The 15,903-nt window shown below is 40.9% G+C and overlaps 1 protein-coding gene across 11 annotated transcripts in view; it reads left to right on the top strand.

The window, feature by feature from the left end:
* MCF2L (MCF.2 cell line derived transforming sequence like) overlaps positions 1-15,903 on the top strand; it is a 260,528-nt gene that overhangs the window by 164,275 nt on the left and 80,350 nt on the right. For 10 of the 11 annotated variants that reach the window (XM_067563667.1, XM_067563670.1, XM_067563666.1 and 7 more), the window contains one exon: positions 9,644-9,758. The exons of the other annotated variant lie outside the window; for it this stretch is intronic. In XM_067563667.1, coding sequence (XP_067419768.1) covers positions 9,644-9,758 — 115 coding nt within the window. The remainder of the gene's footprint in view (positions 1-9,643; positions 9,759-15,903) is intronic. 11 annotated transcript variants of the gene reach the window in all.

Below are 15,903 nucleotides of genomic sequence, written 5' to 3'. Positions count from 1 at the left end.
AATAGTAAGATAGTGAATATCTCCATTAATGTAAATGCTTTATAATACTCATTGATGGCTTTGTTTGTAATTTCCTTGTTACCCGCCTTTTCTGATAATTAGGCATGCTTTTTGCATACTTGAAAATTGGGTTGAAACTGTAAGACTAGTTTTTAAAGTACTTCATGCTCTAAGCCCTTGATATTTGTATGGCAGATCCATGTATTATGTTCTTACTTGGTGTAAGTGGGGGAATGGGCCTCTATTATGGGGAACTTTCCTGGCTTATACACAACCCCGGTAGAGTTGGCTAGCAAAAGGATCTGAGTCCCTGCTCCCACTCTCTTTACCCAGAGGCCCACCTGACCTCGAGGGCTCCCCTCCCACTCTCCTGTGTGGTGGGGCCCCTGTAACCCCGACAAGACTGGGCCCAAGATTCCTGGGGCTCAACCCCCAATCTTGCCGTGGTCCCTAAGGGCAGGAGCTAGGGTGTCCCCACTCCAGGTATTAACTCTGCACTGGGCACTTCCCTGACCCACTGATCATTGTATACAATGAAAAGCAATACAGTTTATTAAACAAACAGCAATCAAAAATCAAATAAAAAAATAAGAAAAGAGGAAAAAAGGTTAAAGGAAAACACCCAACACTGCCCCCTGGCACGGGGACACCACAAACAGTGTTTCCGGGGTGTAAGGAAGGTTCACAGTTTGTGTCACATGTCGCAGGCCCACTGTCCAGGTCCTGGCTACGCTGCAGGGATGCAGAGTCAGACACCTGCTCTGCCAGTAGCCACATACTCCCAGAGTCCCTTCGCTCTCCCCAGCTGCTCACCACACCCAGCTCCAGACGGCTCCAGCCCCAGCTCGCTCTGCTTCAGTGCAGCTGCGCTCGGCTCTCTGGGATGCCCCTCTGGCTCTGCTGCTGTGGGTCAGCTCAGCTCAGTTCAGCTTTCTGTGTTCCTCTTCTAGCCTTCCAGCTGCAGGCTCCTTTGTCCTTAGCTCCGGTCAGCTCTGCCCCAGGCATGCCCAGGCAGGCAGCTCCAGCTCATACGGAGGGCTAGGCTCCCCCACCCTCTTGGCTCCCTCATTGGCCTGCCCGCCCTGTCAATCAGGCTGACCTGGGTTGGCCTCTCTCCACTGGCCCTGGGGGTTGTCCGTTCCAGGGTCCTGCTTCCTCCAGAGATGACCAACCTAAAAGACCCACTAAATTTCAGTAAGGGGCTAATAGACCCCTTACATTTGCATCCTTTGTTTTATATTTGACTTTTTAATGTTAGCAATAGAGATATGATTGCTCTCTATAAATACATGAGAGGGACAAATACTAGGGAGGGAGAGGAATTATTTAAGTTAATTGCCAATGTGGACACAAGAGCAAATGGATATAAACTGGCAATCAGCAAGTTTGGGCTTGAAATTAGACTAAGGTTTCTAACCATTAGAGGAGTGAAGTTCTGGAACAGCCTTCGAAGGGAAGCAGTTGGGGCAAAAAACCTAACCGGCTTCAAGACTGAGCTTGATAAATTTATGGAGGGGATGGTATGATGGGCCTGCTTACAATGGCATGTGACTCATCAGCAACTGTTCAGGAGGTCATCTAGTCCATCCCTCTGCTCAAACCAGGACCAACCCCAACTAAATCATCCCAGCCAGGGCTTTGTCAAGCTGCACTTTAACAACCTCTAAGGATGGAGAATGAATCGTCTCTTACAATACAGTAACAATACAGTTAGCGCCTCGTGCTAAACAATCTGTTCCACCTTGTGTTTTGCTGTGACACTAAGGCCTGATCCACACTGCTGCCAGCAGTTGGTGGGAGATATGCAAGCTACGCTACATTGACGCACTTAGGTTGACGTACCGCAATGTCTTCACAGCGCTGTGTTGATGGGCGATGCCCTCCCGTTGACGCAGCCTTACTCCTTTCAGGGAGATGGATTACTGGCGTAGACCAGAGAGCCCATCTGGGATTAATTGAACGGGTCTACATGACCCACTCAATCAATCCCGCTGCATCGATTGCTGCAGAGTCTGCAGTGTAGACATACCATCAGAATACATTTCCCAGGTCTGAAGAAGAGCCCAGTGTAGCTCAAATGCTTATCTCTTTCACCAATAAAAAGAATTTGTTCAATAAAAAATATTACCTCAGCCACCTTGTCCCTCTAATATCCTAGGATCAACATAGCTACCGCAATGCTGCAAATAGTTCTTACCAGTTGAGGATTCCCTTACCATGGTGGAGTCCTGAGCAGATGCACAGCTATGTCACTCCCATTGCAGCCCCAGGGTAAGGATGGGGCATGGCTAAAGCTGCGGTGTACTGTAGGCTGTTCTTGGCTGGTGGACAGTCCAGCCAGCATAAATTAGAGCCAGCGTAGAACCAGCCACCAGATTGGCAATTGGCTCCTTTACCCCCACTGGCTGCATCCAGCAGACCAAGTGTGCCCCATAGAACTTGTGCCGTTATTTTTCATTCTGTTTATCTTCTCTTGTGACTCCCATGAACAGAAGAAAAAAGTCATTTACAAATTAATAAGTAGCTTTGAATCACTTCTTTTAAGCCTCTAGCTGGTGTGAGGCACAACTGATTTATAGCTGTGGGGTTCTCTACATTGGATGCTGCTTGATTTTGTTGATCCTTCTATTTTGTCAATTAAAGTAGAGAAAAGGCTTAGTGTTACAAAACTTCCATTGACCGCGTGGCCATGTTAAACATATTTTATAGTATATGCCATCAATAAATAAATATATAGTATGATAAATCCTCAGCTAAAGAAAGAAAGACTAGAAACTACATGTGTGAAGAATAGCTAGAGCAAATTTAATGTTGTATTAATGCTAGTGCTTTGTATTTAATTAGTGGTGTTTTTAAGGGGGAAAATAGATAAATTTAAAATGTGGAGGACATCTTGGATTGGACAGCTTCTGCTGGTTTTCAGAAACCAGATAGGTGGTGTAAATTAAGATTAAATTTTGCTGAGAAAAATCAAGGATTAAACAAACAAATCTATATATAGAGAGAGTGCATGAGATTATCAGGTGGAAGTGAAGGAAGAGGAAGTGGAAGTGAAGTATACTTAAATGAAAAGTGCTTAGCATGTTTTTTGGCAGTATATAAACAACAACATAGTCTGGGATTGTCAAAGGAGTCTAAGGGAATTAGGCACCAACTTTCCATTAGATTTGGATGTCTAGTTCCCATAGGTTCTCTCGAAATTCCCAGTCCTAGCATGCAGTACTCAAGTGAAAATAACTATCTATTTATTTTGATTTTAAATAATAAAAACAATAACAGCGTTATTAAAACAATCAATCAAACAGGAACTCTGCCAGCCAGCCATCTACAAAAAATATCCTTTCTAATACTTTGTTGTTGTAGGAAATATACTCTCAATTTTCTCTTAAAAAATCTATCAAATAGATGGTGTTTGCAGCAAGCCTGGAAGGTTATCAAATTCAAGCCATTTTAACCAAGGAAGAAGAGCAGATTCCAGAGCCCTCCCAGAGAATACTCTGCCAGCAGACCCCTCTCTTTTATAACAACAAGGATCCAGTTTGAGTACCACAACTGACTGCATCTGGGCCAATGTGTCACAAAGAGAGAGGCCTGGCCATCCCTCAGATAGGCAGGTGCAGGCAGGCTTAATTAGCAATTGAGGAGTTATTTCCCATTAAAACTGTTCATATTTGAGAAATCTAGGACTCTGTCTTATAAATGGAATGGGGACAAACATATTCTTATCTTTCTGACTTTTTGCTTTTATCAGTCAGACAAATCAGAAATGAAAAAAAAAAAATCTCGCAAGTCAACTGCTTGAAAATGTAAGGCGACTTCTACAGAATGTTTCTCTGTTGTTTTTTTTCCCGGTCCGTGAATCTCTTTTTGGAAACTGTTGTAACATCTCATAGATTTTAGGGACTTACATTGGCATAAAACTGGAGTGATGCAGCACTGAGTCTGGGCCCCAAGGGTTTAAGTTGCAACTAGCTACAATAGGATGGACTTCTTGTATGAATACATATTCATGTCAGCAAGTCTTGCAGATTCAAATCCCAGTGTTGGGAGTTACCGATGGGTACATGAATAAGGTCAGGGAAATATCTGCCTTTTCTTCATATACATAGGATCATGATGTTCTGTACTCATCTAACCTAAATAGGGGTCGGTCTGTGACAATGCTTTCAGGCACGTGCAATTACAAAATAAACATAAACACAAGTTAAGACTTGTTAAAGGGTAGGGGAATTTATGTCTCATTCATAAGCAGGATATTGTATTTGTACTAACTAGCCCATGGAACTGCTAGAGATGTGCAATTTTAAAAATGGGTATTTACTCAAAATATGAAGCTGCTTTCAATTAGCAGTTACCTTTCCTTACTAACTGTACATTGACCAAGAGAGCTGTCAAGAAGAGTGACCAAATTTAGCAGAAACCATGTTCTAAATAAAGATATACGGTACTGGGTTTTAAAGTAGTGATGATTAAACCAATATAACACAGCATCATTTTACATTTTAAATCCTTGTGTAGCCCGCCCTCCCTCTTTTCTCCCTGGGTTTCTTGGGAGCGGGCAATACTCACCTTTGTACCCGGGTGCCTGATGTTGTTGACAGTAAAGGAGATCCTGAGTATCTTAGTGATGGTGCTGGATCGGTGGGAATCCTCTATCCACCCCTCTGCTGCAGTCCTTTTACTTGAAAAGGAAATGAAAATTGGTGATGCCTCCAGGCACATGTTCTGGCATGCCTTGGGAAGTTTCAGGAATAAAACTGAGCTAATCTAGGCAATGGGTCTAACTCAAAAGAATCCATTATAAACAATATACACCCAATATATACTTACATTAGTGTTAACACACCTTTACTTAACAGCTTAAGAAAACATGATATAACAGACTGAGATTAATTAAAATGGCACAACCCATTTAAATCTGCAGGGAGCGCATCAATAAAATGGATTAATAAATGCAGTTTACAGCAGTAAATGAAACTAACCAACTTGCATTTACACAGTCACCATTTACCCCACCCCTCAGTGTTTGCTCCTCTGAACTGCAGAGTTCCAAACACTTGCTTGCATGGGTGCGCTCGAAGATCTTGAAGCTGGGGACAGTGCTCTGTTGGAGCAGTAACATGGTGCAGCCCATGCAACAAGGGGCAGAGCAACTCTAACTTGAGGCCAGGGATGTAGGCAGACCAGATCTTCTGGCGGGGTCTCTGGCTGCCATGGGTGGGCTGACCAAAAAACCCGAACTTCCTGTTTCCGTTCATGTGACTGGAAGTTCAGGAAGCCACTGGTCAAGAAAGCACCAGTTGCACAGGTAGTTTAAGCAGAGCTTGGGTGAGCCTGCTTTCAAAGTGGGTGGGCCCTGGCCCACCCAGGCCCAGCTGTAGCAAAGCCCCTACTTGGGACCATTCTAGGCTGCACAACCCATCTGAAACTGGAGTTGTTTTAACCAGAGGTCAGTAACCCTGGATGCTGGTTTGACAATAAGACCCTTTGTCTCTTCTCAGACTCAGGCGACCCCTTAAAGTCTCTTTGTTATTCCCCTTCCCTTGCAAGCACTTCCCAAACAACAAAAGTGGTGGTTACTCATGCTGAGTCTCCACTGCAGGCCCACCTCAGTCAGTTCTCAGCATAGCAACAGTTTCTGCCCTGGCTGCAGTGAACCCCAGCAACAGCCTCTGCTTGGTCAAAGCCACAGCAGACTCTCAGCAGCAGCAGCAACTTCTGGCTTTCTAGCTGCAGTTTAGCAGCAGCTCCTAGGTTGGACAGAGCTCCATAGTGCAATCTCAGCTTCCCTGACAGGGATTTCAGTTCTTCTCCAAGATGGACCCACCGCACGCTCTCCTGGCATCTCCTGGAAGTGGAAGTGTCTACAACTCCCATGAGGCCTTGGGGAAGAGAGAGTCTTCAAGGCTGGATTGCTGCATTCAGGATCTTCCCAACTGGAACACTCCCAATTAAGTTCAGAGACTCTTCTTGGGAGCCCATTTCAGCTGACGTGTATAGATAGATCCAGTGCACTTCTGAGTTACTCCACTTTTTTCAGGTATGCAGTTTGAAGACTTACAAACTGACATTTAAACTAACTTTTTTAGTACTTGAAAAAGGAATAGGAAAATATACTTAACAGTTCCCTGGGTATAGTCAAAGAAATATCTACAGACTTTGCTAATAAAAAGCCATGAAAGAACAAGCTGGATTCTATTCCTCCTGATGCATCATTAATAGAATTGCTTATTAAATTCCAATCAGATATACCTGTGGATCCCTCTGAAGTCCGGGGATGGGAGCAAAGGATTATTTATACGTCACCTGAGTACAGAATTTGGCCAGCAAAATATTTTTACAGATGATGATATTACAATAAGGAAAAAACCTAGCTTGACTTTCAGATCCCAGGCGGAGTTTGCATAGCTGACAATTAGGGGAAATACATTTAATATGTCAAGTGAATCTATTTGATATAGAATAACTAGGTATCTTAAACATGGAAAACCTATAGGCGCATTTGTCCAGTCACTTTACAGAGAAGGGCAGCATTTTTATAAATGTGGATTTTCAGTCAAATTCTTCTTGGAAGTGTACTATCTTACAATCTGTAATATAATTTATGATCATGATAGTTTCATCAATGGCATTAGTTTAAACAAAAAATATGTAATTTACATTCATGGTGCATGGGAATCATGAACTTCAGGGTATTGGGTTTTTTTCTTCTTTCCTTTTCTATAAATATCTTTGCCTCCTTTTGACACTTTGGGATTTTTGTATATGATTAGGTGTATATGACAGTAAACAGCTGACCCAATTTAAATGAGATCCTTAAGAGCATCTGTCTTTAAATCTGGGCTTCAGGGATGAGGATTGCAGGATTGTTCATAATTAGAATTAGTGGCTGTAGGTTCTGTGACTTCTTCAGTTTGGGGTGGGCGGGAATCACAGCTGACGTATCTAATTTAAAAATTGTCAGAGCAATGATTCACCTGCTTTTGCAGAGACTGAAGCAAGAAAGCAATGCTGAATAAAAAGTAGCAGTGGCTCTCTCTTCTGCCCATCTTTTTTTGCTGATGCAGGGCTGAACGGTTGGTTACAAAGTAAAGGATGTTTTGATTAAAATAAAACAGACCTTTATGTTTTTCATTTTGAATATACATTCATAGTTTTTGCATAGTTCTATATGCCCATGCCATGACAAACCACTAACTCTAAGAATGATCATTTTACTAAAGTGGAATTGCAATAATGTATTTGATTAATTCAAGATACTGTGTGGAATATATGTCATTTCCCATGTATTATTCCTTATGGGACTAGTCCACAAAGGTGTATAAGACCCAAGTCTCATTGACTTCAGTGACACTTACTTACATGAGTAAGGATTTGTGGGATTGGGCCCATTGACTGCTGCTTTTTATTTTTGGGAAAAATCAATATATATGTATATTCAGATGACAAGGGAAAAGTTATAGTGTTCATTCTTAGGTTAAACCACAGTTTTGAGTGAAAGAGAACTATCCAGGGAACCTTTGAGAACAGCTTTGGGTTTAAAAAAACCTATCTAGAAAGAGCTGTAGAGAAGACAAAAAATCTAATTTGTTTGTGCATCCCTCCTGTTCTGGTGGTGGTGTGTTAATATGCAGCGCACTCAAAGAAGCAAGATCAGATTACCGCAGAAAATATTATATAGCATACAACTAATAACTAGTACTTCAGATCAAATGACTAAAATTGTTTTCTGCAAGAGGGCCCTGAAGCAGAAAATCACATGCCTAGTTTTAAGCATGTGCTGATGTGTTGCTAGATAAATATTAGTGTTACAGTAAACTCTGATAGTTTTTTAAACTTTAAAACGTGTATTGCAACCACATTACTCTTTTTTTATTTGTTGTTTGCTTGCTGCTTATGTTCCAGGTTTCAGGCTTTCTAATTTGTAGAAATTAATTGGGGCAAAGCAAGTAGAGAAGAGGAATAGCACAGATTATTTATAGTGGATGTCTGTTTAAAACTTTGGAAATAAGACCCTCCTATATTGGGAAAAAATATCCTAGAGAAACCTGAACACTTACAGAGTTTAGGATTCTCTGAGATGTAGAAATAACATTATTTTGAATAGGAAGAATATTTTTAATAAAACTAATAGAGGAAAATATTTGCTCTCTCTTCTTTGGGGAGGGAGAAAAGGAAAAGAGAATAAAATAATCAGAATTAACCTTGATTTATGTTTGCTTTGAATAATTATATGGCTTAAATTAACTTTCCTGTGCCAATGCTTGGCTGTGTCATAAAGGTTATAACGTGAAGCCATTTATTTGCATAGTAGTTACAGTTTTTCCTCTTGGAATGCATCCTGGATGATTAATTTTTAGTACAATTTACATTCAGGAGTTTTACAGAGATATCACCATATTGCATGCAGGTAAGCAGACTGTAGTCAGAGTAACGCATGCACAGTGATGTATATACACTTTTCTGATTATGGATGTTTTGGAGTGAAAAGTTTATTTTTATTAAAATAGCTCTATGAATGTAGATATTTCTTTTTGAGTTAATGTTATGTGCGCATAAATTGGGTGTTATATTATCCTAAATTTACAGCAACATAATTATTGTTAATATTACATTTATTGTTGTTGTTGATATTATTATTAGAAAAATATTATAGCTAACTTATTCACAGTTGTTAGCTGTGAGATTGGGAAGGAATTTCCCCATGATATTGATAGGGACCTAGTTAGTTGTTTTTGTTCTCTCCTCCTTTTGGAGCATTGAGCAGGGATAATCTTTTAGGATTGAGTAGGCCTATCACACACTATTAACTTTGTACAGTTGCAGGGGATTAGAGAACCTTGGCCCTTCTTTTATATTTTAATTAAGCATATTTTTAACTGCATGTGGTGACATATAGAAAATACTTATACTGTAGCTATAAAACCTATGGTAAAGACATTTTAAATTATTTCACTTCTTCTTAATTTAGATTCTTTGTAATGCTGGACAAGTCACAAAAGGTTCAAATAAGCTCTCAGAAGCTTAGATGTTTAATTATACTTTACCTCTTCCACTTGGGTCTGCAGAATTGGACAGGAAATCTCACAAGAAACAGACTTTTCTATATATATATTCTGTCATTTCTTCCAGACTAGAATGGAAACAGGAAGGCTTGCAAAAATAGAACATAGTAGCGGAGTTGCATGAGCATTTTCAATCCTGTGAAAGGTTTGGCTCAGCTCTGGATGAAGGTTCCAGCTGACTTTAGCTTGGGTGGTTTGGTTTTGATTTGATAGGTTTTATTTTAAATAGTTTGTCCATTTCTCATTTTATGTGGAGTATCTTTGCATTAAGGTAAAATAAATTGTATGCAAGGCGTACAACCATCTGATGTTAAAACCAGTTCACAAGAGGAACAAAGGCACTTTACCCTTTTATTTAAAAAAACAAACATAAAAATAACAAGTTGGAACTACCAAATATGGTGGGTTATGTTTCCTAAATTGTACTTGAAAACTAGATTACTCAGAGCAAATATCCCCATTTCTGAGGACTACAGAAAAGTTGTTTGAAAAAATTATTACAGTAATTGATTTGCTGGGAAATATGAACTATATAAGGTGATTAATTACATATCAATACTTTTGCTTGTGCTTTTTAGGTGGTAGAGGGGAAGGTGGTTGCCCTGTTATAACATTCCCAGACTACCCAGCTTTTGGCGAGATCCCCGAGAAAGAGTTTCAGAATGTCCTGACGTATCTAACTAGTATTCCAAGGTAGGTGCTTGTTATGTGGAGGAAAACAGCAATGGCTATCAAATATGTTTACATTAAATCACCTACGTCACACTGATTGTAAAGTTCAGACTCTGTGATCAATTAAATGGAGAAAAGGAAAAAAGCAATTTGTCTTATAATGGATTATAGTCATTAATAGTTTTGACTGGTAAAATTGCTCAATACGAGAGTTTAGAGGTAATATTTATACTTCACCAGCACATGAGATAAAATAATTCCCTGCTGCAAGGGAAATGCAGTTTTTGAGATATGCCCCTCTCTTGTGTGAAAAGAATTGGCTGGGTCCTGTTGTTTCACATCTCAGCATACTGTATGTGGGGCACTGCATTCTCAGTTTAATTGAAAACATACTCATGTTTGGGCAACATTCTGATTCTTGTTAACAAAGCCATGCCTGGAAAAGCCTGTATTATTCTCTGGGATCATACTTCTCCCTTTTGGACTAGTGAAGATTCTCTGTTATACCTGTCTCTATTTTACTCCCCTTACCTTGTTCAGGCTTCACAACAGCAAAACAGCAACTTTCCAGCCGAAGAGAACTCTGGGCAAGATACCACACAGAGCATGAGAATACTACTTAGGCTATGTCTACACTGATGGCGGCAAATTCGCCACCGTCAGAATGATTTTTTCCAGTTTGATTGAGTGACAGTGAAGACACGCTCAATCAATCTGGAAATTGATTTAATAAAACCACCTCCCCAAAAAGAATAGCTCTATGCTGTGATCAAGAATCTTTTTTGATGGGTACCCATTTCCCATCGGCGCAGCGCAGTGGGGACAGCACATTAAACAGAAGTTACAAAGTCAACGGGAGTTACACAAGCTACTCTGTGTAGCTTGTGTAACTCCCATCAACTGCTGCCGAATTTCGCTAGCGGTGTAGACCAGGCCTTAGTTTTCATAACTTCTACTGATCAATGTGTGTATTCTCTTTTTTTCCCACAGCAGCTGAGCACACAATCTCTGCAGCACTTCCATCTATTTCTGGTTGTGGTGCATAAAAACCAGCCTAGCAATTTCCTATGCTTCTCTTACGTGTCTGTGTGGTGCATTTTATAAGCCAATGGGCCAGCCCACAGAAATCATATTTTATTGTAACCTTATTGTGCTATCAAGATTATTCCAATTTTTCTGACCTCCAGAATGAGAAAGACATTTTAATTTATTTTTTATTTTAAATTTTAAAATATTTGTTGCCAAATATATTCCCCTATTAGTTTTTGCGAGAGTCAGATGTAGGATCTGACTTTTTACTTGACCTAAGGTATCTTGACAGCGGGTAGGCTGCTTGTGTGCAGAGACCGCTGCCTATTAAGTTGACCAATATTGTTTTATTGTTGAATTGTACACCCCCATATGTCTATATCCATTTGTTGTCTTTTGTTTTATATTTACATTGTAAGCCCCTTCAAGCAGGGACCATCTTTTTGTTCTGTGTTTGCAAAGCACATAACACAATGGCAAAGGTCCCTAGGCATTATGCTAATACAAATTATAAATAACAACAATAAATAATAATAAGATAGAAGGCATTACAAATATGTGATCACCATAATGCATGACCCCAAGGTGTGTTGTATGTTGCATTATTACAGCAATGTAGGAGAAGTGTAATTATAAGACACCTAGCTCTCTGAGGTAGGAACAGCTCATTTATAAAAACATGATTACGTAGCGCTCCCCCTTAAGAATTGTTCCTTCCTCTTTGCATCACAATAATAGCAGTATGTTTGCATATGAGACCAAAGTTGGTTGTGTATAGGCAGCTGCTAGACTGTATTTGAAATAACTGTTAGTGATAGGTTGCCTCCATATAAACAGTTTTATTTACCCTGTACTCCTTTTAAGAAAAATGTTGGGTTTTTTTCTTTTGGATATTATTGTTCAACTTTAGTCTTACCTTTTTTCATACCTTCCTTGCTACTCTGTAAATAGACACCATAACAGCGGCGGTGTGTTATACACACACCACAGTGTTACTGGTAGTGATCTAAGCTGTACTTGTCAACTAGATGATATACATTCACTCTTGAGCTCATCTAAAATTGACCGATAATCTCTCCATCAGATCCTTTCTTGACTTGCCCCTGTATTATTTAAACATGACATTGTTAAGCCACTCCTTAGGAAACCTATTCTAAATTCTGATACTCCAAGTTATAAACCAATTTCAGATCTGCATCTACTGTCTGAGGGTCTTGACAGTGTTTGCCTCATCAGCTGAACTTCCATTTCATAAAACATGGCCTGTGTGAGAAATTCCAGTGAGGATATAGAGCATTTCTTGGAATGAAAACTACTTTGATCAGTGTAGTAAATGACTTGAGTACATTAGTGGTGTGTGATCATGTTTTCACTGATTCTGTTTGTCAGATGTCATGGAGCAAATTTCTATTTTTGTTTTTTCCCAACAGTTTCAATATATTTGTCTGTTTTGCCAGATGTGGCCATGTCTTACATTGTGTTTGTTTTCATTGTGCATTGCATTGTGTTTGCATTGCTTTGTATTTGTTTTCTTTGTATTAAACACTAGTTTAATAGCATGTTTTTAAAACTTTCACGTTCTTTGCAAATCTGTCTAGTATTCCTCTCCCTTATTCAGGCAAAAGATTCTTGATCACAACATAGAGTCTGGCAGCAGCAAGTCAAACCTTATTGTTTATTCAGCTATCTGCTGTCCTAATCTATAGGGAGTTACATTTCCGTGGAATGTTGACAAGGAGCTGCTACGTGCCACATAATAAAGGGGTCCTGGCATTCTGTGGCCTAGTCTACACTAGAAAAGGTTTGTCAGTACTTATACAGGTAAAGCTATACTGGAAAGCCTTGCTAGTATGGATTATACCATTGAGAGTGCTTTTGCAGTATAAAAATACCATAAATTAATACCTCCTAACTGATATTACTGTATTGGCAAAAGTTTAAACCTAGACCTGGGTGTTTCCCTTTGTTGCTGTGTTGTTTTCTAGTAACTAAAAACCATGCATTTTATGAATGTTTCCTATGTAAAAGTTTCTTCATGATTCTAGTACCATTAAAAAGACATAAAGAAAACTGGCTGATTTGGGAAAGTCCCATTTAGGAGCAGAAGTGAGACTCTTGTTTTAAAATGGGCATATCTCAGGCTGAAGGGAAGTTAGCAGTGGAGATGCTCTCTTGCTGGTGAGTTCCAGAGGGGTAGCCATGTTAGTCTGTATACAGTAAAAACAATGAGAATTCTGTAGCACTTTAAAGACTAACAAATTTAATTTCAGCAGGCATAAGCTTTCATGAGCTTCAGCTCACTTCCTCAGATGCAGTTGGTAGAAATGATACAGCAAATAGGAAACATATACAGAAGGTAACATATGCATATCCAAGGGATAGATAACAATGGAGTAGGTGGATAAAAGCCGGGTACTTGAGGCTTAATGACAACTATTGAGTAAGAGGTGAGAATAGGTGATCAGAGCAAATTACTTCTTGTAATGAGAGCACCATTCCAAATCCCTGTTTAAACCCAGTTTGAATGTGTCAAGTTTGCAGATAATTTCTAACTCAGCAGTTTCTTTCAAGTCTGTTTTTGAAGGGGTTTTTTGTTGTTTTTTTTGGAGAAGTACAGCAACAGTTGCTGTACTTCTCCAAAAAAAAAAAAAAAAAAAAAAATCAAAAACAGACTTGAAAGAAACTGCTGAGTTAGAAATTATCTGCAAACTTGACACATTCAAACTGGGTTTACACAGGGATTTGGAATGGCGCTCTCATTACAAGAAGTAATTTGTTCTGATCACCTATTCTCACCTCCTACTTAATGGTTGTCATTAAGCCTCAAGTACCCGGCTTTTATCCACCTACTCCATTGTTATCTATGCCCTTGGATATGCATATGTTACCTTCTGTATATGTTTCCTATTTGCTGTATCATTTCTACCAACTGCATCTGCGGAAGTGAGCTGAAGCTCATGAAAGCTTATGCCTGCTGAAATTAAATTTGTTAGTCTTTAAAGTGCTACAGAATTCTTGTTTTTTCTCTTGCTGGCATATCTATGAAAATGTTCTTGTGGTGATGTGGGGAATCTATCTGTACAATGTATGAATTCTGGGTGATGTTTGTGAAGTTGTTGTAAAATTGCTATGTCTGTAATGCCTCTGTGTGAATGCAGCAGTACACCCCATTTGCTAACAAGGCCTCTGGCATCTACCCGCCAGACTAGGGACAATGGAAAGTCACTAAACTTGATGATTCTGCTGTGCAATGATATGCTAAGGAGGGTGCCTGAGTTGGGAAATCAGTTTGACCAAGTGTCATTGCAGTGGGCTGGTGATTTGGAGAGAATGGAAAATTCCTAAGTGGGATGGAGATGGAAGGAAAAAAGCAGTGGTTTAAGGAGGACTCACAGGGAAACAAAGGAAGAAGGTTTTTTGGAGGTGCAAGAAGCTTTGGGGAAGAGATAGGTAGGAGAGGGGAATAGATGGGCATGCTTTCACGGTGGGAAGAGACCTAATTGAGCTGTGGGATCAACCAAGGTCAAAGCAAGCTGACCTGGAAAAAGAGAGAGTTACTTCCTGGTTCAGAGGACAAACCATGTGCTGCAGAAGAATCCTGGTTGTCCCTGGAGGACCTTGACCCCAACCCAAAGAGTGCTCCATAGTGGTGTGGAAATGGAGTTCAGGCTTATTATTTTTGTATAGATGTGTGCATATCTTGGGCTATTAAGTAAAGAGCAATGGTATGTTAGAATCCTATGCAAAGTGCGTGCGTGCGTGCGTGCGCGCATGTGTTTGTGTGAGAGAGAGAGAGACCACATACCCCTGAAGAGGTAAATTCTAAAGCCAGAGTGCCCACACAACTGAAGTTCTGAAAGAGAATGTGTAATTAAGCTACTGAAAGTCTAGGAGGGAAGAGGCAGCACTACTCCCAAGGGCTAGGCAATTTGACCACAGGTCCCAACTAGTAGGAGGGGGTGCTAGACAGAGGGTCTGCACCCTGAGAGTGTGCCTAGAGCAGGGTCCCTAAACTGTGGGGCGCGCCCCCCCTAGGAGGGCATAGAGGAATGTTCAGGGGCGGGGCGGGGCCCGGGCCAGCCCCGCCCCCCACGGGGTGGGGAAGGAGCGCCATCCAACCCCACTTGCCTGGAGTCCTATTCCAGTTCCAACCTTAGCCCCTGGCATCCAGCCCAATCTCGGCACCTGGTCCCCCAGCTGTGACCCCTGGCCCAGCCACAGCCTTAGCTCCCAGCCTGGCCCCCCCCCCTCCGCCCCGGTTGCAACACTTGGTGCGGCCCCAGCTCCCAGCCTCGGTCCCTGGTGCCCGGCCCCTCCAGCCGCTGCGGCCCCCCAGCACCCCGCCCCATCCTGGCTCCCTGCTGCTGCCCTAGCCCCTGGCCGAGGCGCTGTACATGGGCCCCCTACAGCCCCAGGCACGGACAGGGGTTAAGGGAGGAGTGATTTAAAAAGTTTAGGGACCACTGACCTAGAGACTCCAAGCTTGGGGCAGTGCCTGAACTCTGTTCAGACTCTGGAGGCTTAAAGCCCACTGGATCTGGAGACTGCCCACCCAGAAGGGCCAGGGATGTGTACATGACCATTCTCTCCATGGCAACCCCCAAGTCCTGCCTGCTCAAATAGTGAATAGAAACCTGGTCCTCCAAGGAAAGGGAATAGTGCATATGAGTAAGGCAGCAGGGTGGGTGGGTGTGTGTGTGTGTATATTGCAAGCTAACAAAGGAAGTGGGTTGTGGGGAGGTCCTCAATTTAAACCATTTAAAAATACTTAACCATTTAAAAATACTCTGTGAATATTTTTAAACTAAACTGACTACACTGAGTATTTTATTTAATGCTATGCACCTCCCTCATGTGGATATAGTTGGAATTACAGAGTGTGTTCATATTTTATAGATACAGGGATGTAATACAGTGAACAAAATCCTCTTGAGAACATCATCTAACATGCTTTGTGATCTTTGTAAATGTTAAATAGAAAGCTCTTTTGTGACAAATTTTTATCAACTTCCTGCTATAGCAGTGCACTTTATGGATTAAGGATGAGTGCTGTAGAGTGTAGACTATGAATAAGTGGTAACTAATCCCTTTACAACTCCTGTTTTGATAATGAGATGCAGGTGGTGTGTGTATATAT

Source organism: Emydura macquarii, unplaced genomic scaffold (assembly GCF_026122565.2).
Source record: "Emydura macquarii macquarii isolate MOO-44397 ecotype Brisbane River unplaced genomic scaffold, CSIRO-AGI_Emac_v2 contig_2531, whole genome shotgun sequence".
NCBI classification, from domain to species: Eukaryota; Metazoa; Chordata; order Testudines; family Chelidae; genus Emydura; species Emydura macquarii.
Note: the sequence above shows the minus strand (reverse complement) of the source record. Positions and strands in the feature narration are given on the sequence as shown.